This window comes from Pseudophryne corroboree, chromosome 5 (assembly GCF_028390025.1).
Source record: "Pseudophryne corroboree isolate aPseCor3 chromosome 5, aPseCor3.hap2, whole genome shotgun sequence".
Taxonomy (NCBI): Eukaryota; Metazoa; Chordata; class Amphibia; order Anura; family Myobatrachidae; genus Pseudophryne; species Pseudophryne corroboree.
The window spans coordinates 630,324,014-630,350,798 of NC_086448.1; the positions used below are offsets into that span (position 1 = coordinate 630,324,014).

Sequence of the window (26,785 nt, forward strand, 5' to 3'; positions counted from 1 at the left end):
CACCGATCTAGCAAGGATTGACTTGCCTGCACAGTCTATCTTTTCTTGCGATGCCGACCTGGCGGGACCGCGCATCGGGATCGAATCGGGATCGCAAGGTGACTTTCACCTTGCGATCTGCACTAACTTTTCTTGCGATTTTGACTATATAGTCAAAATCGAAAGAAATTATCTCACCGTGTGTACACACCCTTATTGTATCGGGTCAGCTGATTATGGGCAACACCACCTATTTCCTTTGGACCAGTGTTCATAAATTACCTAACTGGAACTAAAGATTTGTATATGTTAAGGGCTTTTTCTCTGACGTCCTAGTGGATGCTGGGTACTCCGTAAGGACCATGGGGAATAGACGGGCTCCGCAGGAGACTGGGCACTCTTAAAAGAAAGATTAGGTACTACATCTGGTGTGCACTGGCTCCTCCCTCTATGCCCCTCCTCCAGACCTCAGTTAGAATCTGTGCCCGGCCAGAGCTGGATGCACTCTAGGGGCTCTCCTGAGCTTCCTAGAAAGAAAGTATTTGTTAGGTTTTTTTATTTTCAGTGAGATCTGCTGGCAACAGACTCACTGCTACGTGGGACTGAGGGGAGAGAAGCGAACCTACCTGCTTGCAGCTAGCTTGGGCTCCTTAGGTTACTGGACACCATTAGCTCCAGAGGGATCGAACACAGGCCCAGTCCTCGGTCGTCCGGTCCCGGAGCCGCGCCGCCGTCCCCCTTGCAGAGCCAGAAGAACCGAAGAGAAGTGGAAAATCGGCGGCTGAAGACTCCGGTCTTCATTAAGGTAGCGCACAGCACTGTAGCTGTGCGCCATTGCTCCCTCTGCACACCACACACTCCGGTCACTGATGGGTGCAGGGCGCTGGGGGGGACGCCCTGGGCAGCAATTAGAGTACCTTACATGGCTAAATAGCACATAATACAGCTAATAAACTGTATATGTGCATAATCTCCCGCCATAAAGCATATAAAAAAGCGGGAGAAGTCCGCAGAGAAAGGGGCGGGGCTTTCTTCCTCAGCACACGGGCGCCATTTTCTCTTCACAGCTCCGCTGGAAGGCAGCTCCCCAGGCTCTCCCCTGCAGTTTCCAGGCTTCAAGGGTAGAAAAGAGAGGGGGGGGCACTAAATTTAGGCGCAAAACTGTGTATAATAAGCTGCTATAGGGAAAAATCACTCACTTTAGTGTAAATCCCTGGTTATATAGCGCTGTGGTGTGTGCTGGCATACTCTCTCTCTGTCTCTCCAATGGACTTTGTGGGGTCCTGTCCTCAGTCAGAGCATTCCCTGTGTGTGTGCGGTGTGTCGGTACGGCTGTGTCGACATGTTTGATGAGGACGCTTACGTGGAGGCGGAGCAGGAGCCGATAAGTGTGATGTCGCCCCCTGCGGGGCCGACACCAGAGTGGATGGATATGTGGAAGGTATTAACCGACAGTGTCAACTCCTTTCATAAAAGGTTCGATGACGTAACAGCTTTGGGACAGCCGGCATCTCAGCCCGCGCCTGCCCAAACGTCTCAGAGGCCATCAGGGGCTCAAAAACGCCCGCTACCTCAGATGGCAGACACAGATGTCGACACGGAGTCTGACTCCAGTGTCGACGAGGATGAGACAAATGTACAATCCACAAGGGCCATCCGATGTATGATTACGGCAATGAAAAATATGTTGCACATTTCTGACATTAACCCGGTTACCACAAAAAAGGGTATTATGTTTGGGGAAAAAAAGCAGCCAGTGACTTTTCCCCCATCTGATGAGTTAAATGAATTGTGTGAAGAAGCGTGGTGTTCCCCAGATAAGAAACTAGTGATTTCTAAGCGGTTACTAATGGCGTACCCTTTCCCGCCAATGGATAGGTTACGCTGGGAGACATCCCCTAGGGTGGACAAGGCGCTCACACGCTTATCAAAAAAGGTGGCACTGCCGTCTCAGGATACGGCTGCCTTAAAGGAGCCTGCAGATAGAAAGCAGGAGGCTATCCTGAAGTCTGTGTATACACACTCAGGTACTATACTGAGACCTGCTATTGCTTCAGCATGGATGTGTAGTGCTGCAGCAGCATGGTCTGATTCCCTGTCAGATAACATTGATTCCCTTGACAGGGATACTATTTTGCTAACTATAGAGCATATTAAAGACGTAGTCTTATATATGAGAGATGCACAGAGGGACATTTGCCGGCTGGCATCTAGAATTAATGCAATGTCCATTTCTGCCAGAAGAGTATTATGGACTCGGCAGTGGACAGGTGATGCTGATTCTAAAAGGCACATGGAAGTTTTGCCTTATAAGGGTGAGGAATTGTTTGGGGACGGTCTCTCGGACCTCGTATCCACAGCAACAGCTGGGAAGTCGACTTTTTTACCTCAGGTTCCCTCACAGCCTAAGAAAGCACCGTATTATCAAGTACAGTCCTTTTGGCCTCAGAAAAGCAAGCGGGTCAGAGGCGCGTCCTTTCTGCCCAGAGGCAGGGGTAGAGGGAAAAAGCTGCACCAGACAGCCAGTTCCCAGGAACAAATATCCTCCCCTGCTTCCACTAAGTCCACCGCATGACGCTGGGGCTCCACAGGTGGAGCCAGGTGCGGTGGGGGCCCGTCTCCGGTACTTCAGCGGAGGAGAAGGCCAAGGAGTTGTCATCTCTGGTCAGAGACCTCCTGAAACCAAAACAGGTGTCTGTGCATCACTGCACGCGAGTCCTGGGAAAGATGGTAGCTTCTTACGAAGCAATTCCCTTCGGCAGTTTCCATGCAAGGAATTTTCAGTGGGATCTGTTAGACAAGTGAGGATCGCATCTTCAGATGCATCGGCTGATCACCCTGTCCCCGGGGCCAGGGTCTCTCTGCTGTGGTGGCTGCAGAGTGCTCATCTTCTCGAGGGCCGCAGATTCGGCATTCAGGACTGGGTCCTGGTGACCACGGATGCAAGCCTCCGAAGTTGGGGAGCAGTCACTCAGGGAAGAAACTTCCAAGGACAATGGTCGAGTCAGGAGACTTCCCTACACATAAATATTCTGGACCTAAGGGCCATTTACAATGCCCTAAGTCAAGCAGAACCCATGCTTCAAAACCAGCCGGTGCTGATTCAGTCAAACAACATCACGGCTGTCGCCCATGTAAACCGACAAGGCGGCCCAAGAAGCAGGATGGCGTTGGCATAAGCCACAAGGATTCTCCGATGGGCGGAGAATCACGTGCTAACACTGTCAGCAGTGTTCATTCCGGGTGTGGAAAACTGGGAAGCAGACTTCCTCAGCAGGCATGACCTCCACCCGGGGGAGTGGGGACTTCATCCAGAAATCTTCACGCAGATTGTAAACCGTTGGGAACGGCCACAGGTGGACATGATGGCGTCCCGCCTCAACAAAAAGCTAAAAAAGTATTGCGCCAGGTCAAGAGACCCTCAGGCGATAGCTGTGGACGCACTAGGGACATCGTGGGTGTGCCAGTCGGTTTATGTGTTCCCTCCTCTTCCTCTCATACCCAAGGTACTGAGGATAGTAAGAAAGAGAGGAGTAAGAACTATACTCGTAGTTCCGGATTGGCCAATTAGAACTTGGTACCCAGAACTACAAGAAATGATCTCTGAGGACCCATGGCCTCTGTCTCTCAGACAGGACCTGTTACTGCAGGGGCCCTGTCTGTTCCAAGACTTACCGTGGCTGCGTTTGAAGGCTTGGCGGTTGAAGGCCGGATCCTAACGGAAAAGGGCGTTCCAGATGAAGTGATTCCTACGCTGTTAAAGGCTAGGAAAGACGCTGCCTGAAGTTCAGACGTTGTTAAGGGAGTGCTGCATATTCAGCCCCTTTTTTGTGCCTCCAGTGGCACCTTGGGATCTCAACGTAGTGTTGGATTTCCTAAAATCACATTGTTTTGAGCCACTTCAGACCGTGGAGTTGAAGTATCTCACGTGGAAAGTGGTCATGCTTTTGGGCCTTGGCTTCGGCTAGGCGTGTGTCAGAATTGGTGGCTTTGTCAAGTAAAAGCCCTTATCTGATCTTCCATATGGACAGGGCAGAATTGAGGACTCGTCCCCAGTTTCTCCCTAAGGTGGTATCCGCGTTTCATTTGAACCAACCTATTGTGGTGCCTGCGGCTACTCGGGACTTGGAGGATTCCAAGTTGCTGGACGTAGTCCGGGCCCTGAAAATCTATGTTTCCAGGACGGCTAGAGTCAGAAAAACTGACTCGCTGTTTATCCTGCATGCACCCAACAAGCTGGGTGCTCCTGCTTCTAAGCAGGCTATTGCTCGCTGGATCTGTAGCACGATTCAACTTGCACATTCTGCGGCTGGACTGCCGCATCCTAAATCAGAAAAAGCCCATTCCACGAGTAAGGTGGGCTCTTCTTGGGAGGCTGCCCGAGGGGTCTCGGCTTTACAACTTTGCCGAGCAGCTACCTGGTCGGGGTCAAACATGGTTGCAAAATTATACAAGTTTGATACCCTGGCTGAGGAGGACCTTGAGTTTGCTCATTCGGTGCTGCAGAGTCATCCGCACTCTCCCGCCCGTTTGGGAGCTTTGGTATTATCCCCATGGTCCTTACGGAGTACCCAGCATCCACTAGGACGTCGGAGAAAATAAGAATTTACTCACCGGTAATTCTATTTCTCGTAGTCCGTAGTGGATGCTGGGAGCCCGTCCCAAGGGCGGACTTTCTGCAATACTTGTTTATAGTTATTGCTTAACTATAGGGTTATTGTTCTGAGCCATCTGTTGAATAAGGCTCAGTTGTTGTTCATACTGTTAACTGGGTATAGTTATCACAAGTTGTACAGTGTGATTGGTGTGGCTGGTATGAGTCTTACCCTGGATTCCAAATCCTTTCCTAGTAATGTCAGCTCTTCCGGGCACAGTTTCCCTAACTGAGGTCTGGAGGAGGGGCATAGAGGGAGGAGCCAGTGCACACCAGATGTAGTACCTAATCTTTCTTTTAAGAGTGCCCAGTCTCCTGCGGAGCCCGTCTATTCCCCATGGTCCTTACGGAGTACCCAGCATCCACTACGGACTACAAAAAATAGAATTACCGGTGAGTAAATTCTTATTTTCTCTTACGTCCTAGAGGATGCTGGGGTCCACATTAGTACCATGGGGTATAGACTGGTCCACTAGGAGCCATTGGCACTTTAAGAGTTTGAGAGTGTGGGCTGGCTCCTCCCTCTAATCCCCTCCTACCAGACACAGTTTAGAAAATGTGCCCGGAGGAGCCGGTCACAGCTAGGGCAGCTCTCCTGAATTTTCCTAGTAAAATGTTGTTTTAGAGTTTTTTGTTTAACAGGGAGGCTACTGGCAACAGCCTCCCTGCAGCGAGGGACTGAGGGGGGGAGCAGTGCCGCCCTGCGGGGTCTGAGCCGCTGTCTCTGCTGACTGGACACGGAGCTCCAGAGGGGTCTGATCGTTCTCTGTCACAGGGGACCGCTCGCCCCAACAGCATGCCGCCACCCCCTTGCAGAGCTGAAGAATCGGTGGCGAGTGAGACACCGACCCCCCCCTAGCAAGCGGGGATGCAGTGTGAAGATGGCGGCAACAGGGTAGATGCGCAGTGTTAACTGCGCTCCGGGGATGGCTGTCGGGGTCCCAGGATCTCAGCCAGCACTAAATCCTCAGGCCAGTATAAGCAGAAGAAAAGCGGGAAGAAGTCGCCATTTTGGGGGCGGAGCTTCTCCTCAGAGCGGACCCAGCAGCGTTTCAGCACCACTTTCCTGTCTGCACAGCGCTGACCAGGAAAGAAGGTCCCCCCACAGCAACTCCAGCTATCTGTAAACGGGACCAGGGGGTTGTAGAAGGGGGAGGCTGCAATACGTCTGTGTATCCTATTAAGGTGCACAGTCAGTGCTGACAAGGGGTCTCCCTTTGGTAAAAGCGCTGCTTGTGGGTTGGCTCCAATCTCTGTGTCTCTCTTGCTGTTCTTGGGATGGGGGGGGGGGGGGGGGGGGGGAATCTCTGTCTGCCCTCACGTGTGTGTGTGTGTAGTGTTTGGTAGTCTCTTTTAGCTATGTCCAGGGACACTCTGTCATATGCTGCGGAGGATATGTCCTCACAGGATGATCCCATTCCATGTAATTAGGATAGCACTGGTTTAGCACAGATTCCAGCAAGGGAACCTGAATGGTTTTCCTCTATCAAATCTTGGATTACTCAGATTTCTGACAGGGTTGCGAGTAGTGAGTCGGCAACCCAGGTATTACAGGACTCCATGGCAGTATGGCCCGATTCTGGTACCTCAGGACGCCCCGCTATATACCCCCAAAAACGTGCGCTTGTTAACATCACGCAAGATGACACGGATACCGATTCTGATACCACAGACGGTAATGGGGATGTGTTGCGGGGGTCTGCCTCTCTTGCAAAGGGGGTGCAATTAATGATAGAGGCTATCAGGGATGTGTTAAATATAAATGATACCACACCTGAGCAGGTTGAGGAGGCTTTTTTCACTGAAAATAAGAAAGGCTCGCTAACCTTCCCTGCATCAAAAGAATTGAATGCTATATTTGGGAAAGCATGGGAAAACCTGGAGAAAAAATTCCAGATCCCTAAAAGGGTCCAGGTGGCGTTTTCTTTTCTTGAGGAGGATAGGATAAAATGGGAGAACCCGCCTATTGTTGACGCATCTGTATCCAGACTCTCAAAAAAGGTGGTTTTATCTGTTCCAGGATCTACCGCCTTAAAGGAGCCGGCTGATAGAAAAATTGATAAAACACTTAAATCAATGTACACTGCTTCAGGGGCCATATTACGTCCCACTATTGCTAGTGCATGGATTGCAAGGGCTATAGTAAAGTGGCCGGCTACCTTACTTGAGGATTTGGATACAATGGATAGAGGGGATGTTGAATTGTTTTTGAGTAACATTCACGATTCAGCAGGTTTTATTGTAGAATCCACAGTGATCGCAATAAGCCCAAAATAAAGTGGGTCCCAGGGACCCCTCACTTTTAAAAATTGAGGTCCTGCCTGTCCTTTTTTGGGTTCCATCGGAATAAAGGTTCTTATTAATCTTATTAATGATTCAAACATAAAACACAGACTTGATTTTGACGCTACAAAAGTGCTGCAAGGGGGATGAGGGGGAGTGACAGTGCTGCTGGGCTGTGCAGCATATAGGACACTCTGCAACAGGGCTTTAACTAGACATTTTGGTGCCCTTTCGCAGAAACTGAACTGGTTCTACCCTTCCTATTATGTGAAGAAAGGAACGGACAGTGCCGCAAAAATTTAGGTTCATGTTTTCGTGGAGAAGGGGCATGGCCACATCATAGTAGTGCCGCTTGTACACATTGCACCAGGTAGGACCTCCTATACATGTTATACACATTGCGCCAGGTAGAGCACGTTACAAACATTGCGCCAGGTAGAGCACGTTACAAACATTGCGCCAGGTAGAGCACGTTACAAACATTGCGCCAGGTAGAGCACGTTACGCACATTGCGCCAGGTAGAGCACGTTACACCCACTGCGCCAGGTAGAGCACGTTACACCCACTGCGCCAGGTAGAGCACGTTACGCACATTGCGCCAGGTACAGCACATTGCGCCAGGTAGAGCACGTTACACCCACTGCGCCAGGTAGAGCACGTTACACCCACTGCGCCAGGTAGAGCACATTACACCCACTGCACCAGGTAGAGCACGTTACACCCACTGCGCCAGGTAGAGCACGTTACACCCACTGCGCCAGGTAGAGCACGTTACACCCACTGCGCCAGGTAGAGCACATTACACCCACTGCACCAGGTAGAGCACGTTACACCCACTGCGCCAGGTAGAGCACGTTACACCCACTGCGCCAGGTAGAGCACGTTACACACATTACGCCAGGTGGAGTACGTTACACACATTACGCCAGGTGGAGTACGTTACACACATTACGCCAGGTGGAGTACGTTACACACATTACGCCAGGTGGAGTACGTTACACACATTACGCCAGGTGGAGTACGTTACACACATTACGCCAGGTGGAGTACGTTACACACATTACGCCAGGTGGAGTACGTTACACACATTACGCCAGGTGGAGTACGTTACACACATTACGCCAGGTGGAGTACGTTACACACATTACGCCAGGTGGAGTACGTTACACACATTACGCCAGGTGGAGTACGTTACACACATTACGCCAGGTGGAGTACGTTACACACATTACGCCAGGTGGAGTACGTTACACACATTACGCCAGGTGGAGTACGTTACACACATTACGCCAGGTGGAGTACGTTACACACATTACGCCAGGTGGAGTACGTTACACACATTACGCCAGGTGGAGTACGTTACACACATTACGCCAGGTGGAGTACGTTACACACATTACGCCAGGTGGAGCGCGTTATACACATTACGCCAGGTAGAGCACTTATATAAAATAATCCATCTTTCAGAAGATATGAGGTAGTAATGTACATTGATAATATGCTAATGCCATCATTCAATACAGTAGGACTAAATAACATAAAAAAAACCCACTTAGATTTCTAGGTGACCAGCACTATGTTACATCAGTGATAGTTATGGTAAAGACACTGCAACAGCAAGGTTTTCAGGAACACAGTGTAATGTATAGGGATTTTCTGCTCCCTCAGAGCGCTGATAGCCGCCACTGCCAGTTACGCGGCAATACATGAAAGCGGACACGGAGCAGACAGAAGGGGGTGGGGCCGGTGAGGCTAAGTGGGAGGTGCCGGCAGGAGAGGGAGCGGTGTGCGCGCAGAGCAGACAGTGAGGGGAGGCGGGAGTGAACATACTCTCGATCTCCTCCCCTTCCAAGTTCCTCCCTCTGCTGCCGTGGAGACAAAAACTGACTGACAGCACAGGACAGCGCTGTTAGTCAGAGCGCGTCCTGAGGGACCCGGCGGTTTTTTATTTTTGAGTCCCCACCATCAATAATGGGGTAAAATACGCGCCATAGCGCGTTTTTGCGATCACTGATCCATGAAAGTCTTGGGTTCCATGGCTGCGGGGATCTCTTCCATGTCTGTTTCAGCTCGTCGGGGACTGTGGCTGCGCCAGTGGTCTGCCGACGCGGAATCCAGGAAAAGTGTGGAGTCCCTACCCTACACAGTTCAGGCTCTCTTTGGGGAAGCTTTGGATGCGTGGATATCCACGGCTATAGCGGGTTAGTCTCCGTTTCTTCCCTCAGCTGCTCCGAAGAAATCCTTCTCCATCAGCATCTCAGTCCTTTCGGCCTAACAAGCCTAGAAAGGTCAAACCGTCCAGTACCTTCTTTAGGGCAGGTCGAGTTAAATCCAAGAAACCTGCTGCTGCAGGTTCCCAGGAACAAAAGCCTGCTTCAGGTACGCCAAAGTCCTCCGCATGACGGTGGACTGTGCGGCCTGGAGGTGGGGCCATTGGGGGCGAGACTCAGTCAGTTCAGTCACGTCTGGGTATCGTCCGGCCTGGATCCCTGGGTGATAGATAGTGTCCCAGGGATAAAGGCTGGAATTTTAAAATCTCCCTCCTCACCAATTTTTTAAATCAGGCTTGCCAGTCCTACTGGCAGACAGAACTGTACTACAGGAAGCTGTCCAGAAGTTTGTGGAGGCACAGGTCATTGTACCAGTTCCTCCTCATTTACAAACCACAGGTTACTATTCGAACCTTTTCGTGGTACTGAAACCAGATGGTTCGGTCAGGCCCATTCTGAACCTAAAATCACTGAACCCCTTTCTAAAGGAGTTCAAGTCAAGATGGAATCTCCAAGGGCGGTGATATCAGGTCTGAAAGAGGGGGAATTCCTGGTATCCCTGGATATCAAGGATGCGTACCTCCACATTCCGATTTGGCTGCCGCATCAGGCTTATCTCCGTTATTGGTTGCTATGGGCAACATCCCATCTTAAATAGAACTCCCATTTTATTAAATTTACCCCTGAGTCTGGTAGGAGGGGCATAGAGGGAGGAGCCAGCCCACCCTCTCAAACTCTTAAAGTACCAATGGCTCCTAGTGGACCAGTCTATACCCCAGGGTACTAATGTGGACCATGGCATCCTCTACGGACTACGAGAAAAGGATTTACCGGTAGGTAACCAAAATCCTATTTTCTGCAGCAAATGCTCAAGGGAGCAGTGTATGCAGTGTGCTCTTACTGTGCTGACAGAATATAGGTTTTATAAAGTACTAGGGGTAAATTTACTAAGGTGGGAGTTTTTTTTTAGTGCTGGTGATGTTGCCCATAGCAACCAATCAGATTCTGCTTAACTTTTATCTAGCTACTTCTACAAGATAATAAATAGAATCTCGTTGCTATGGGCAACATCATCAGTTCTAAAAAAAACTCCCACCTTAGTAAATGTACCCCCTGGTGGCAGTTCTAAATAGCCTTATGATGCCAACACACCTTGTCCACCTGTATAGTGCATTCCTTTTGCTGTGCTGTCTAACGCGTATCGTAGTGTATATTGTTTCAGTACAGTAAATAAAGCCACCTCATATGTGAGTGATGAGCCCTGGAGATTTCTCTTACGTCCTAGAGGATACTGGGGATCCATTTAGTACCATGGGGTATAGACGGGTCCACTAGGAGCCATGGGCACTTTAAGAATTTGCTATTGTGGGCTGGCTCCTCCCTCGACGCCCCTCCTCCCAGACTCCGTTTAGAAAATGTGCCTGTAGGAGTCGGTCACGCTTATGGAAGCTCCTGAAGAGTTTTCTGCATTTATTTTTCTGTTTATTTTCAGGCAGGACTGGATGGCACCAGCCTGCCTGCTTCATGGGACTTAAGGGGAGGAAAACGGCCCAAACTTTTGAAGGGTTAATGGTCCCGTTCCCCACTGACAGGACACTAGCTCCTGAGGGAACTATTCGCAAGCCCCACTATGGCGAGCGTACATTCCCGCAGCACACCGCCACCCATAACAGAGCCAGAAGATAGAAGAATGGTGAGTACTAAGCTGGAGTCCCGGTTAGTGTGTCGCCGGCCATTATGGCGGCATGAGGGTACGGAGACGCGCAGCTTCTAACCGGGCGGATTGCGTTTCCTGACTCTGTGCACAACTGCGTCTCAGTACACTATACACAGTACCCACACTGGCAAACAAAGTCTTAAAACTGTTCTCTTTCCATTTTAAGCACAAATTACCTCAGCCAGTATTAAAAAAGCGGGACGACCGCACGCCATTGAAGGGGCGGGGCTTCACTCTGAGCGTATCCAGAAGCTCACCAGCGCCATTTTCTCTCTGCAGTGGACACAGACACTGACTGAAAGGGACGCGCAGCTCCTCCGGTGTGACTCCAGATTACCTCAACGGTACCAGGGGGTCATAGCAAGGGGGAAGCGATTATTAGTGTACTAAGTTCCCAATCTGGGTACTTAGTCTGCAACCCGGCTAAGCTTGCCATTAGCAATATGGGCACGGTGTGCTGGCTCCAAATACCTCTGTCTCTCCCTGGAAGGGCTCTTTGTGGTTTCATTATGCTTTTAACCTTTCCTGTGTGTGTGCTGTCACATTTACAAAATTGTCAGGCAAAAGAGTGTGTTACGTATGTACGGCAGAATGTTTCTCTTACCCAGGGAGCTCACTACTATGTACTCAGTGTGATGCTCCTGCTCAGGCTAGCGGGGCTGAACCAGCGTGGGTGGATTCCATCAAAGGAATGATTTCCAATATCTCTAATAAATTGTCCCACAATGAGAAAGAGACGCAATACTTAAGACAGTCTGTGGATGAGATTATTAAAAGACTCCGTCCCCAAACAAGCATCTCAGTCCCTTGCCATTGTTCACAAAAACGAACCCTGGCCCATATCCTGCAGTCTGACTCTGACGCTGAGGGGTCAGACATGGAGGAGGGGGAGGTGGATTCAGAAGGGGGGGGGACGCTGCTCTGTCACAGGAAAAGAGGCTCTTATTGAAGCTATCCGAGATGTGCTACAAATTCCTGATAAGGTGACAGAGGAGTGTGAGGAATCTTATTTTAATGAAAAAAATAAGTCCTCAGTCACTTTTCCTGTGTCAAAGGAATTGAATACCCTGTTTGAAGAACAGTGGGTTAATCCTGATAAGAAATTTCAAATCCCTAAAAGGTTACTCTCATCTTTTTCCTTTTCCTCCTGGTGATAGGAAAAAATGGGAAAGTCCACCGGTAGTGGATGCATCTGTCCAGGTTGTCACGGAAGATTGCGTTACCCATCCCTGGTGCAGCCTCCCTGATAGGCACAGCTGATCGTAAGATTGAGACTACACTCAAATCCTTGTACACAGCTGCCGGGGTGGCTCAGAGAACCACTATAGCATGTGCGTGGATTACTAAAGCCATTGCTAAATGGTCGGGTAACCATATTGAAGGGTTGGATTTTTTATCTAGGGGGAGATTGGAGGGAGGAGCCATAAAAGAAGTAGGTTTGCTTAATGCATGCACCACTGTTATGGCAGTGTCAGCACGCAGGGGCTTATGGTTATGCCAGTGGACTGCGGACTCCAGGAAAGGCGTGAAAGGCCTACCCTTCACAGGAGAGGCCTTATTTTGAGATGAACTAGACAAATATATCTACAAAGCTACTGCGGGCTGTCGAAGTCGAAAAATATTGCAGTACACACATCACGTACAAACTACACACAGATGGCCTCCGTGCGCGTACTTGTTCTGCCGTGCGTGCACATATTCACAATTTGCGTATGGTCGCTCCCGCGGTCATGTGCATTAGCGCGTGGTATGGGTAATTACAGTAGAGTTTGTGATCGCATGGAAAAGCGTAAAAACACGTTACATATTTAATCCAAATAGTGCACAATGTACACATAGTCTCCCTGTACCACACCAGCAAGTTACACTAGTTTAAATGGTATCAGAACAAAGGGATTCACCTTTACAGGATAGGCGGGGACAGAACTAGGTTATAAGGTGGTGTTTGGTATCCAGCTGTAGGGTATATTAAGGGCAATATTGCGGTGTTGGTTTGCAGAAGATCGCACGTTCCTGCGAATAGTTATGTGCAGGAGCAGAATATAAATATTAACTGTATTTACTGTACATTTGGTATGCGGCGGGAACCCAGAGGAGACCACCTGCAAGTGCACCTGGAACAGACATCGCCCACCTATTCAAACCGACCTATGACCTCTCCTGTACTGTAAATGACCATCCATGTGTCCAATGGACAAAGAGATTACAGTATCCATTGTGTTAGGTTTTGGACTATTGTATAAAAGAACCAGCTGCATGCCCGGTCACACACAGACTCTGAAGGTCATCTACCCTGATGACTGAGGACCGGGCCGGGAAGCGCAGGCGAAACTAAAACGTATGTACCATTGACTGTAGCCATTATACAAGGCTATTAACCAAACTGCACCATCATACATCTCCTCACTCATCTCAAAATATCTCCCTACCAGACCCCTCCACTCTGCACAAGATCTGCGTCTCTCATCCAGATGTATTACCTGTTCCCACTCAAAATTACAGGACTTTACCCGGGCTTCACCCACTCTGTGGAATGCCCTCCCACGCACAATAAGACTCTCCACTAGTCTCCAAACCTTTAAACGTTCCCTGAAAACTCATCTTTTCAGACAAGCCTACCAAATTCCTGACCCACACACACAACCTTCAATGCTTCCCTATCCAGTTACATCCCCTCTGCACAGTCCCCATAACCTCACATTTTGTCTTCCAACATTGCTGGGTGATCTTATCATACAACCCACTAAGAGCCTAGCAATCTGGGGAACCATTATGTAACAGGTTGCATCTATCCTTATGTATCAATGCCTATTTTCCTATAGATTGTAAGCTTGCGAGCAGGGCCTTCCTACCTCTGTCTGTCTTTGCCCAGTTTTGTTCTATAACTGTTGTTCTAATTGTAAAGCGCAACGGAATATGCTGCGCTATATAAGAAACTGCTAATAAATAAATAAATTATTCTATTGTATTATATTGTATTGTTATTGTAACCCCCTCTCAGTAATTATATGTTGGTGTGTCGGAACCTGGCATTTTAAATACAATCTGGTGTCGTGTTTCCTTTCCCTGCTAAGGTTATAAGTGTATTAGTCACATGTGTAGATGCTAAGGGCTCACGGAGTACCTTTGGGTGTGTACGCACTGAGTGTACTTAGTACGGCCAGTGCGGCGTTTGTACTCAAAGTACGTACACGGTACGGGGCTCTGTACGCTAATGGTGTAAAAAGTACGTAGGCTAAGGATTGAGTACAGCGGCCGCAGCGGTTCCATTTAAAGTGTATTAAATGTCTATTTAAAGTGTGGCTTTTATTCCTGAATGTAAACCGACGTTTACAGGGCAAGTCCACATATCTTCCTTCTGCAGCTCCCCCAACCAGGAAGACCTACTCAGGACCTACTCTACAGTCCTTTCGGACTGCCAAGTTTAAGGGCAAAGTCAGAGGGTCTTTTACTGCCAACAGAGGCACTAGGGGTAAACCACGCAAACCAGCAACTGCCGGTTCTCCGGAATAGAGCTCCCAGTTCTGCTTCCTCAAAGCCTTCTGCATGATGGTGGACCACGAGGCCTGGAAGACTGGCAGGTGGGAGCCCAACTAAACAATTTGTCACATCTGGACAACATCATGCCAGGATCCCTTAGTCATAGATCTTATTTCCCAGGGCTACAGACTGGAGTTTCAGGAGCTCCCACCTCACAGATTCTTCAAATCAGGCTTACCAGTTTCACAAGAGGCAAGTATAACCTTACAGGATGCCATTCAAAAACTCGTACAGACTCAGGTCATTGTTCCTGTTCCATCTCATCTCCAAAACAAGGGATATTGGGGGTCATTCCGAGTTGATCGCTCGCTAGCTACTTTTAGCAGCCGTGCAAACGCATAGTCGCCGCCCACGGGGGAGTGTATTTTCGCTTTGCAAGTGTGCGAACGCGTGTTCAGCCGAGCGGGACGAAAAAGTTTTTTTGCCATTTCTGAGTAGCTCTGGACTTACTCAGCCGCTGCGATCACTTCAGCTTGTCCGGTCCCGGAATTGACGTCAGACACCCGCCCTGCAAACGCCTGGACACGCCTGTGTTTTTCCAAACACTCCCTGAAAACGGTCAGTTGCCACCCACAAACGCCCTCTTCCTGTCAATCTCCTTGCTATTGGCTGTGCGAATTGATTCTTCGTACAATCCATCGCCCAGCAACGATCTGCTTTGTACTCGTACGACGCGCCTGCGCATTGCGGTGCATGCGCAGTAGTAACCTGTTCGCTGCTCTACGAAAAACGTCAGCGAGCGATCAACTCTGAATGACCCCCATTATTCCATCTTGTTTGTGGTATCGAAACCGAACAGTTCGGTAAGGCCGATTTTTGAATCTAAAATCGTTGAACCCGTACTTAAGAGTGTTCAAATTCAAGATGGAGTCTCTGAGAGCGGTGTTCTCAGGCCTGGAGGAGGAGGAATTCCTAGTGTCTCTGGATATCAAGGATGCGTACCTTCACATTCCGATCTGGCCGCCTCACCAGACATATCTACGCTTTGCACTACAGGACTGTCACTCCAGGCCCTGCCATTTGGGCTCTCCACGGCACCGAGGGTGTTCACCAAGGTGATGGCAGAGATGATGTCTCTCCTTCGCAAGCAGGGAGTGAACATAATTCCTTACTTGGACAATCATCTCATAAAGGCACCGTCGAGGGAAAGGTTATTGGACAGCATTGGTCTCACACCCAAACTTCTCCTGGATGACGGGTGGATTCTAAATCTCCCGAAATCTCGCTTAGAACCAACTCTGAGGCTCCCATTTCTGGGAATGATACTCGACACAGAGTCACAGAAAGTTTTTCTTCCGTTGGAAAAAGCATTGGTAATACAGTTGATGGTTCGTGATGTCCTGAAGCCAATCCTGATATAGGTGCATCTATGCATTCGCCTTCTGGGGAAAATGGTGCCCTCTTACGAAGCGCTTCAGTACGTAAGGTTTCATACGAGGCTCTTCCAGCTGGCTCTGTTGGACAAATCGTCTGGATCGGATCTTCACATGCACCACAGGATCAGTCTGTCGCCAAAAGCCAGGATTTCTCGACGGTTCGGGATTCAGAATTGGATTCTGGTAACCACGGACGCAAGCCTCAGAGGTTGGGGAGCGGTCACCCAGGGGGTGCAGTTTACAGGAAGATGGTCAAGTCAGGAAGTTGTTCTTCCAATCAACATTCTGGAACTCAGGGCCGTATACAACGCCCTGTTTTCAGGATCGGGCCATTCGGGTTCAGTCGGACAATGTGATGGCAGTAGCATACATAAACCGACAGGGCGGAACAAAAAGCAGAGCAGCAATGTCAGAGATATCAAGAATTCTCCTCTGGGCAAAAAAACACGCTGTGGCGTTGTAGGCGGTCTTCATTCCGGGAGTAGACAACTGGGAAGCAGACTTCCTCATTCAACACTACCTGCATCCGGGGGAGTGGAGCCTTCACCTGGAGGGAGGTGTTCAGGTGCTTGACACGTCGATGGGGATGTCCACGAATTGACATGATGGCCTCTCGTCGCAACAAGAAGCTCAAGCGGTTTTGTTCCAGGTCGAGAGACCCACAGGCAGTTGCAGTGGACGCTCTGACGACTCCATGGGTCTATTAGAAAAAAGAGAAAAAAGAAGACCCTTGTGTGGGCACAAACTTGACATTTAGAAACATTTTGTGAAGTGAATACAGATAAAACTATAATTTTAATATTCTACACTTAAGTTAAAGCCACCAAACTGTCAATGAATCAGGACAATACAAATATAAGTTATAAAAGCAACAAATATTCTGGTCTCATAGTTATGAAATAGCTTGAAAAAGATGTAGACACATCAGGTATTACATCTATCTATTGACTCCATGGGTCTATGAGATGGTGTACGTGTTCCTTCCACTTCCGCTAATCCCAAGAATTCAGAAAAGAATAAAAAGGGAAAAAGTTTAAGCAATCCTCATTGCTCCGGACTGGCCAAGAAGGGACTGGTACGCGGACCTTCTGGAGATGCTCCTGGAAGATCCGTGGCCTCTCCCTCTTCGCGAGGATCTTGTGCAACAGGGCCCGTTCGACTATCAAGACTTAACACGGCTACGTTTGACGGCATGAAAGTTGGACAGCTGATTCTGCCCAGGAGAGGCATCCCTGACAAGGTCATCCCAACTATGATTCAGGCCAGGAAGGGGGTAACGTCTAAACCAGGCATTCCCAACCACGGTCCTCAAGGCACACCAACAGTGCAGGTTTTAGTGATATCCAGGCTGTAGCACAAATGGGTAAATCAAAATAACAGAGCTACTAATTAAGTCACCTGTGCTGAAGCCTGGATATCACTAAAACCTGCACTGTTAGTGTGCCTTGAGGACTGTGGTTGGGAATGCCTGGTCTAAACATTACCACTGTATTTGGAAGAAATACGTCTTTTGGTGTGAGAGCAGAAAATATTCTGCGGTGGAATTTCATCTGGGTCGTTTCCTGCTTTTTCTGCAGTCGAGTGTGGATGTGGGCCTATGTCTGGGCTTCGTAAAAGTCCAGATTTCGGCCTTGCCCATTTTCTTTCAGAAACAATTGGCTTCTCTCCCTGAGGTCCAGATATTCTTGAAAGGGGTTCATCACATCCAGCCTCCCTTTGTGCCTCCTACGGCACCTTGCGATCTCAGTTTGGTGCTGCAGTTCCTCCAATTGGACTGTTTTGAACCGTTACAGGAGGTAGACGTAAAATATCTTCCATGTAAGACTGCCACACTGTTAGCCTTGGCTTCAGCAAGACGTGTTGGAGCTGGGAGCGTTGTTTCACAACAGCCCCTATTTAATTTTCCATGAGGACAGAGCTGAACTGAGGACTCGTCAGCCATTTTTTCCTAAGGTGGTGTCTGCGTTGTTACCGACACCTCTGTCACTTCAAAGTCTTTGGATGTTGTGAGGGCTTTGAAGGTGTATGTGAAGAGAACACTCGTCACAGGAAGTCTGACTCTCTGTTTGTTGTTTTATGATCCCAATAAGATTGGCTGTCCTGCTTCAAAGCAGTCGATTGCGCGCTGGATCAGGCTCACTATCCAGCATGCTTATTCCACGGCAGGATTGCAGATTCCTAAATCTGTACAGGCCCACTTGACTAGGTCAGTGGGTACCTCTTGGGCAGCTCCCCGCGGTGTCTCAGCCTTACAACTCTGCTGAGCAGCTACTTGGTCAGGTTCGAACACGTTTGCAAAGTTCTATAAATTCGATACTTTGGCCTCTGAGGACCTTCAGTTTGGTCAATCAGTTCTGTAGGAACCTCCGCACTCTCCCACCTGGTTTTGGAGCTTTGGTACTTCCCCATGGTACTAAATGGATCCCCAGTATCCTCTAGGACAGTGATGGCTTACCTTGACACTCCAGCTGTTGTTGAACTACACATCCCAGCATTCCCTGCATCAGTTTTAGCAAGGCCAAATTGCAAAACTGTAGCAGGGCGTGCTGGGATGTGTAGTTCAACAACAGCTGGAGGTTAGCCATCACTGCTCTAGAATGTAAGAGAAAATCGGATTTTAATTACCTACCGGGAACTCCTTTTCTCGTAATCCATAGAGGATACTGGGCGCCCGCCCGGTGCTTCGTTCGTCCTGCACTGTTACTTGGTTAAGTATTGTTGTTTGGTTCAGCTGTTGCTGTTCCTGTTCCTGTTCCAAGTTTGGTTAACATGGCTTTCCTCTTGATTGTGTGTGCTGGTTCGGAATCTCACCACTTTCCTTTTTATATCCTTCTCTCAAAGTATGTCCGTCTCCTCGGGCACAGTTTCCTAGACTGAGTCTGGTTGGAGGGGCATAGAGGGAGGAGCCAGCCCACACTATCAAATTCTTAAAGTGCCCATGTCTCCTAGTGCACCCATCTATACCCCATGGTACTAAATGGATCCCGGTACCGGTAGGTAATTAAAATCCTATTTTTTTTTTTTTTATACTATCAGGAAATCGATGTCCCCTAGAAACTGTTTTCCATCAGAATAAAATGATGGCATCACAGTCCGAAAGCGGTTACGTGGTCTGTTTAAATTGTTTAGAATTGTGTGCTTTATGTATACTAGGAACTGCTTGTAACAATAAAGAAGTTCTGACGTTTGTTTAATGTTTTATCTAAACATAGTTTTGTACTTTTTTGCCGGGGCTATAACTTCACATTAATTATTGTAGAAAGTGTTTTACAGTTTTATTTATTTACCAAGTGTAATATTTGTTTCAGTCGGACCTGAAATGTGTACAAGATGCCAAAGGAGGTTCATTTTACAGGGACCATTGTCCTGTGCTGGGTAAGTCTTATCTCACTGCTTTGTGCCTGCAAATATAAATAATAATTTGAGGGATCGAAGTTAAAAGCTAAACAAACTGATTTATGATATTTATTTAAGTAACCCCTTCCAAAAATAGACCATACCCACTACTGTGCAGGGCTTCATTCCAGCTCTCCTGATCAAGTGTAGTTTCTCCACGGCCAGCAGTTCCTATACTGTATCTGACTAATCAGTGCTGTCAGGGGTGGTCTTCAGTATGCCGACTGTCGGGATCCCGGCGCACAGTATAGTGGCGCCGGAATCCCAACAGCCGGCATACCGACACTTTTTCTCCCTCGTGGGGGTTCACGACCCCCCCTGGAGGGAGAATAAAATAGCATGGCGCGCGTAGCGAGCCCGCAAGGGGCTCATTTGCGCACGCCACGCTGTCGGTCGCCGGTATGCTGGTCGCCGGGAGCCCGGCCGCCGGCATACCATACTACACCCGCTGTCAGTGTACTCTTGAACTCCAGTTAGCCATCTCCTTTGCCCACCGTTCTCCAGTCTCTTCAGGCTGTATATTAGCAGCTGCGCACTTTACGATCGTTGTGGTTGATGTTATGTCTGCAGGCCTTAAATTATGCTGTTCTGTGTCTGCAACTCGTATTGCTTTTCATCTGCTGGAAATGTGATGTTATGACTAAGATGCCCTTAAGTTTTTAAAGGCTCTTCAAATTGTGTGCCAGCAGCCTTGTAAGTCCAGGAACCAGTTCCTGTATACTGCGTCACTTTCCACAAGTTAATTGCATAATATAATTTGCACAGGGGAGGACAGAAATGGCTGCAAAACAAGGAGATGAATCGTTTGTGAGGAAACATTTAGGGTGATTGATGACTGGGGTAAATGCAATAGTTTTTGGTTCCCCCGATGGATGATATTGTTTTGCCAACAGGTGTGATTACTGCAGGCGGCCATTACTTATTGTGCCTGTGGCGCTCAAATGCACCAGGTTTAGGCACGTGCAGCTGCTAAACCTGTACAAACTGTTGATCGCGCTGAGTTTGTGCGCCCAAAAGCCCTGTTTTGGGAGAATTCCTGCTCACCAGCTCAGAAGGGTGTGAGTAGATAATGGGCGCCTGCGGCACACGCACCCATTGGCAAAACAATTGAAAATTGCCCTTCAGGTGCCCCAAAACAATTAAATTCCTCCTATACTGTCTAGTACCCTAATTGACCAGACTGCAACACGACCTCTAGTATTGGTAAGTAGTGGTAGAAGTACACCCTAAAAGGCTAATGCTGACAAAACACTATGCCAGGTAAGGGACAAGAGCAAGGCACTATTTGGGAGACATTTATAATATCTGTCCATGCAGCCTTTAGGACACTTTTGAAAAAATAATATGAACTGTGTTTGCATACCATTTCTGTGAGGTAACTTTTGTAAATGGCTGCCATTATTTTCCCAATTATTGTTACAAAAAGTCCTGTGAGAATCTAGATGAGCAAAGATAATTTATTTGTTTTGAGATGTGATCATAACTAAAAATGTTTAATATACAAGTTTAAAAAACAACAACAACAAAACACTAAAGTACAGTGAAAGCAAATTAAGATGATTTCATAAAAAAGAAAAAAAAGTTTTTGACGAGTCCAAATTTGAGGCCTTTTTTTTCTAAAAGTGCAGTGTGTTCATTCCACTATTATAATATCTAAAGGGCCCCATACACTAGGACGATGTTACACGATTTCATACAATTCCGATATATCCGTCTGATATATTGTATGAAATTGTGTACAATCATATTTGTTTTAGATTGTATCCAATCTGATGCGCGTCCCCGTGGCTGTCGGATAGGATCCCCTAGGTCGTTGGTGCTGCACTAATTATATATCTGAATTGGATGGAATCGAATGAAAAAAGTGTGTTTTTTGTGCATGCGATGTATCACAGGGAAGTTTGACTGGCATTCTCACGACTCTCCCAGCCCCCGTAGCCCTCTATCCAGCCCATCAGATATATCTCATGGTACAATTGTATGCCGTACGATAGATTGCATGCGATGTATAGCGGCTTCATCAATCGCATGCGATATCGTATGCAAAAATAGCATAAAAGTACCAAATCGTATGGAATCACTCCCAGGAAGGTCCCGGGGCAGTTCAAGTGAAATTACATCCGACTTCAGCCTCGGACATATCGTTGTAGTGTATGTGGCCCTTAAGATAACAGCTTTTCCTTATACATCTGATGGATACATTTTCTTTATTTACAGTAGACACTTCTTTAATGGACAATATACAGCTCAGCATAGGTTTCATTCTTAAGTTATGTGGAAAGTACTGTTATAGAAGACAACGCAGCAATCCCTGTTAGTAAATAAAAGATAAAACCTTTTTGATGCTCATGGGAAAGGTTTTGTGGAGGAAATTACATGTTTTCCTGTTTGTCACTCATTCCTCAGGCAATTATGAGGGCAGCCTATTTAGTAATTTGTGCCATATTGTCTGTCTTCCCTGGGAGTATTAATATTGTCAACAGCCATTTTACAGCTGTGTCCTCATTCATCATTGTTGCCGAATAGTCCATCTCGGCGCTCCCAGTTCCTGTGAGAGACTACTAGCGTCATTCGTTTTTTTGTTTTTTTTGTTTATCAAACTACGTTTTATTTGCGATGTGAATGGGACACACCAGGAGACGGCACTGATTAATTTATTATGTGACACTTGTATATCTGTGTGTGACTGAGTCTGTATACGAAGTGCTACAATGCAGCAGATGTGGCTTTTTTTCCATGTATTCTGTATACAGACTCAGTCACACACAGGTATACAAGTGTCAACTAAGACGCATTTTCGGCAAAAAAATACGTCTAACACTAGCAGAGTTGCGTGGGACCTGGTGACTCGCTTACGCCAGCCATATCCAGCTGAATGGGATAGGAGACTAGAGGACATGTCGGTATACTGTGTTTCTCTTACGTCCTAGAGCAGGGATGGGGAACCTTCGGTCCTCCAGCAGTTGTTGAACTACACATCCCAGCATGCCCTGCAACAGTTTTAGCATGGTCAAATACCAAATCTGTAGCAAGGCATGCTGGTATGTGTAGTTCAACAACAGCTGGAGGGCCGAAGGTTCCCCATCCCTGTCCTAGAGGATACTGGGGTCCACATTAGTACCATGGGGTATAGACGGGTCCACTAGGAGCCATGGGCACTTTAAGAAATCAATTGTGTGGGTTGGCTCCTCCCTCTATGCCCCTCCAACCAGACTCAGTTTAGAAAATGTGCCCGGAGATGCCTGTCATGCTTTTGGAGAGCTCCTGAAGAGTTTTCTACTTTTATTTTAAATGTTTGTTATTTTCAGTCAGGGCTGTTTGGCAAACAGCCTGACTGCTTCGTGGGACTTAGGGGGGGGAGACCGGCCCAACTTCCTTAGAGTTAATGGTCCCGTTTCTCTGCTGACAGGACACTGAGCTCCTGAGGGAGCCATTCGCAAGTCACACCACGGCGCAGCGTACCCTCCCGCAGCACGCCGCCACCCCCTAACAGCCAGAAGATGAAGAGTGGTCAGTACAACGCCGACGTCCGAGTTAGCGGGGTGCCGGCGGTACTGGCGGCCCAAGGGCTGGAGCGCAGCTCTGACTGCAGGCTGCGCTTCAGGAGGCTCAGACACACGCTGGCGGTGTGTCCCGCTGTGAGGGGCGTGCTGAGCCTCCGCTGATGCCCACACTGGCCACAACATACTAACAGGGATTTAAACTCTTGGTTAGACATTTTTTTTTTACCTCAGGGCCAGTATAAAAAATGCGGGAAGCCGCGCGCCATTACAGGAGGCGGGGCTTCACTCAGAGCGGATCCTACAGCTCTCCAGTGCCATTCCCCTCTGCAGCTTATACAGGCAGCATTCCCAGGGACGCGCAGCTCCTCCACAAGGACTCCAAGTCTCCTCAGTGGTACCAGGGGACTTAGTAAAGGAGGGGAGCAAGTTTAAGATTATAACCACTACGCACGCCACGCTAGTTATTCTCCCTCCAGGGGGGTCGTGGACCCCCAAGAGGGAAATTATGTGTCGGCGGTCAGGATCCCAGCGCCGGTATGCTGGCTGCCGGATCCCGGCCGGCGGCACACTGAAGACCACCCATACCTGACAAGACTGAAGATGTAGAAGAGGAATCTAATTTTCTCTGACGTCCTAGTGGATGCTGGGAACTCCGTAAGGACCATGGGGAATAGCGGCTCCGCAGGAGACTGGGCACAATCAAAGAAAGCTTTAGGTCACCTGGTGTGCACTGGCTCCTCCCACTATGACCCTCCTCCAAGCCTCAGTTAGATTTTGTGCCATGCCGAGGTTGGATGCACACTAGGGGCTCTCCTGAGCTTCTAGAAAGAAAGTATATATTTAGTTTTTTTATTTTACAGTGAGACCTGCTGGCAACAGGCTCACTGCAGCGAGGGACTAAGGGGAGAAGAAGCGAACCTACCTGCTTGCAGCTAGCTTGGGCTTCTTAGGCTACTGGACACCATTAGCTCCAGAGGGACCGACCGCATGGAACTGGCCTTGGTGTTCGGTCCCGGAGTCGCGCCGCCGTCCCCCTTACAGAGCCAGAAGCAAGAAGAGGTCCGGAAAATCGGCGGCAGAAGACATCAGTCTTCACCAAGGTAGCGCACAGCACTGCAGCTGTGCGCCATTGCTCCTCATACACACTTCACACTCCGGTCACTGAGGGTGCAGGGCGCTAGGGGGGGGGGGGGGCGCCCTGAGCAGCAATAAAAAGACCTTGGCTGGCAAAAATACCACAATATATAGCCCCAGAGGCTATATATGTGATAATTACCCCTGCCAGAATCCAGAAAAAAGCGGGAGAATAGTCCGCGAAAAAGGGGCGGAGCTATCTCCTTCAGCACACTGGCGCCATTTCTCCCTCACAGCTCCGCTGGAAGGAAGCTCCCTGGCTCTCCCCTGCAGTCTACACTACAGAAAAGGGTAAAAAAGAGAGGGGGGGCACTAAATTTAGGCGCAGTATATATAACAGCAGCTATAGGGGACATAATTCAGTTAGTCCCTGCATTATATAGCGCTCTGGTGTGTGCTGGCATACTCTCACTCTGTCTCCCCAAAGGGCTTTTCTCTGACGTCCTAGTGGATGCTGGGAACTCCGAAAGGACCATGGGGAACAGCGGCTCCGCAGGAGACTGGGCACAAAAGTAAAAGCTTTAGGACTAGCTGGTGTGCACTGGCTCCTCCCCCTATGACCCTCCTCCAAGCCTCAGTTAGGATACTGTACCCGGACGAGCGTACACAATAAGGAAGGATTTTGAATCCCGGGTAAGACTCATACCAGCCACACCAATCACACCGTACAACCTGTGATCTGAACCCAGTTAACAGCATGATAACAGAGGAGCCTCTGAAAAGATGGCTCACAACAATAATAACCCGATTTTTGTAACTATGTACAAGTATTGCAGACAATCCGCACTTGGGATGGGCGCCCAGCATCCACTACGGACTATGAGAAATAGAATTATCGGTAAGTAAATTCTTATTTTCTCTGACGTCCTAGTGGATGCTGGGAACTCCGAAAGGACCATGGGGATTATACCAAAGCTCCCAAACGGGCGGGAGAGTGCGGATGACTCTGCAGCACCAATTGAGAGAACTCCAGGTCCTCCTCAGCCAGGGTATCAATTTTGTAGAATTTTACAAACGTATTTGCTCCTGACCAAGTAGCTGCTCGGCAAAGTTGTAAAGCCGAGACCCCTCGGGCAGCCGCCCAAGATGAGCCCATCTTCCTTGTGGAGTGGGCATTTACAGATTTTTGGCTGTGGCAGGCCTGCCACAGAATGTGCAAGCTGAATTGTACTACAAATCCAACGAGCAATAGTCTGCTTAGAAGCAGGAGCACCCAGCTTGTTGGGTGCATACAGGATAAACAGCGAGTCAGATTTTCTGACTCCAGCCGTCCTGGAAACATATATTTTCAGGGCCCTGACAACGTCTAGCAACTTGGAGTCCTCCAAGTCCCTAGTAGCCGCAGGCACCACAATAGGTTGGTTCAGGTGAAACGCTGAAACCACCTTAGGCAGAAACTGAGGACGAGTCCTCAATTCCGCCCTGTCCGAATGGAAAATCAGATAAGGGCTTTTACAGGATAAGCCGCCAATTCTGACACGCGCCTGGCCCAGGCCAGGGCCAACAGCATGACCACTGTCCATGTGAGATATTTTAACTCCACAGATTTAAGTGGTTCAAACCAATGTGACTTTTTTGGAACCCAAAAACTACATTGAGATCCCAAGGTGCCACTGGAGGCACACAAGGAGGCTGTATATGCAGTACCCCTTTTACAACGTCTGAACTTCAGGGACTGAAGCTAGTTCTTTTTGGAAGAAAATTGACAGGGCCGAAATTTGAACCTTAATGGACCCCAATTTCAGGCCCATAGACACTCCTGTTTGCAGGAAATGTAGGAATCGACCCAGTTGAATTTCCTCCGTCGGGCCTTACTGGCCTCGCACCACGCAACATATTTTCGCCAAATGCGGTGATAATGTTTTGCGGTTACATCCTTCCTGGCTTTGATCAGGATAGGGATGACCTCATCCGGAATGCCTTTTTTCCTTCAGGATCCGGCGTTCAACCGCAGGAGACTGGGCACAAAAGTAAAAGCTTTAGGACTAGCTGGTGTGCACTGGCTCCTCCCCCTATGACCCTCCTCCAAGCCTCAGTTAGATTTTTGTGCCCGAACGAGAAGGGTGCAATCTAGGTGGCTCTCCTGAGCTGCTTAGAGTAAAAGTTTAAATTAGGTTTTTTATTTTCAGTGAGTCCTGCTGGCAACAGGCTCACTGCATCGAGGGACTAAGGGGAGAAGAAGCGAACTCACCTGCGTGCAGAGTGGATTGGGCTTCTTAGGCTACTGGACATTAGCTCCAGAGGGACGATCACAGGCCCAGCCATGGATGGGTCCCAGAGCCGCGCCGCCGTCCCCCTTACAGAGCCAGAAGAGCAGAAGAGGTCCGGAAAATCGGCGGCAGAAGACGTCCTGTCTTCAATAAGGTAGCGCACAGCACCGCAGCTGTGCGCCATTGCTCTCAGCACACTTCACACTCCGGTCACTGAGGGTGCAGGGCGCTGGGGGGGGGGCGCCCTGAGACGCAATAAAAATACCTTAGATGGCAAAAAATACATCACATATAGCTCCTGGGCTATATGGATGCATTTAACCCCTGCCAGAATACATAGAAAAATGGGAGATAGGCTCCGCCCCCTTATCGGCGGCCTTATCTCCTCAGCACACTGGCGCCATTTTCCCTCACAGCTCCGTTGGAGGGAAGCTCCCTGGCTCTCCACTGCAGTCACTACACTACAGAAAGGGTTAAAAAAGAGAGGGGGGGGCACTAATTACGCGCAGTATTAAAGATACAGCAGCTATAAGGGGAAAAACACTTATATAAGGTTATCCCTGTATATATATAGCGCTCTGGTGTGTGCTGGCAAACTCTCCCTCTGTCTCCCCAAAGGGCTAGTGGGGTCCTGTCCTCTATCAGAGCATTCCCTGTGTGTGTGCTGTATGTCGGTACGTTTGTGTCGACATGTATGAGGAGAAAAATGATGTGGAGACGGA

The 26,785-nt window shown here is 48.7% G+C and overlaps 1 protein-coding gene across 2 annotated transcripts in view; it reads left to right on the forward strand.

Annotated features, from left to right (window-relative positions):
• The window catches only part of MIB1 (MIB E3 ubiquitin protein ligase 1), a 216,298-nt gene that overhangs the window by 28,144 nt on the left and 161,369 nt on the right, over positions 1-26,785 (forward strand). For both annotated transcript variants that reach the window (XM_063923579.1, XM_063923577.1), the window contains exon 5: positions 19,129-19,195. In XM_063923579.1, the coding sequence (XP_063779649.1) occupies positions 19,129-19,195 (67 nt within the window). The remainder of the gene's footprint in view (positions 1-19,128; positions 19,196-26,785) is intronic.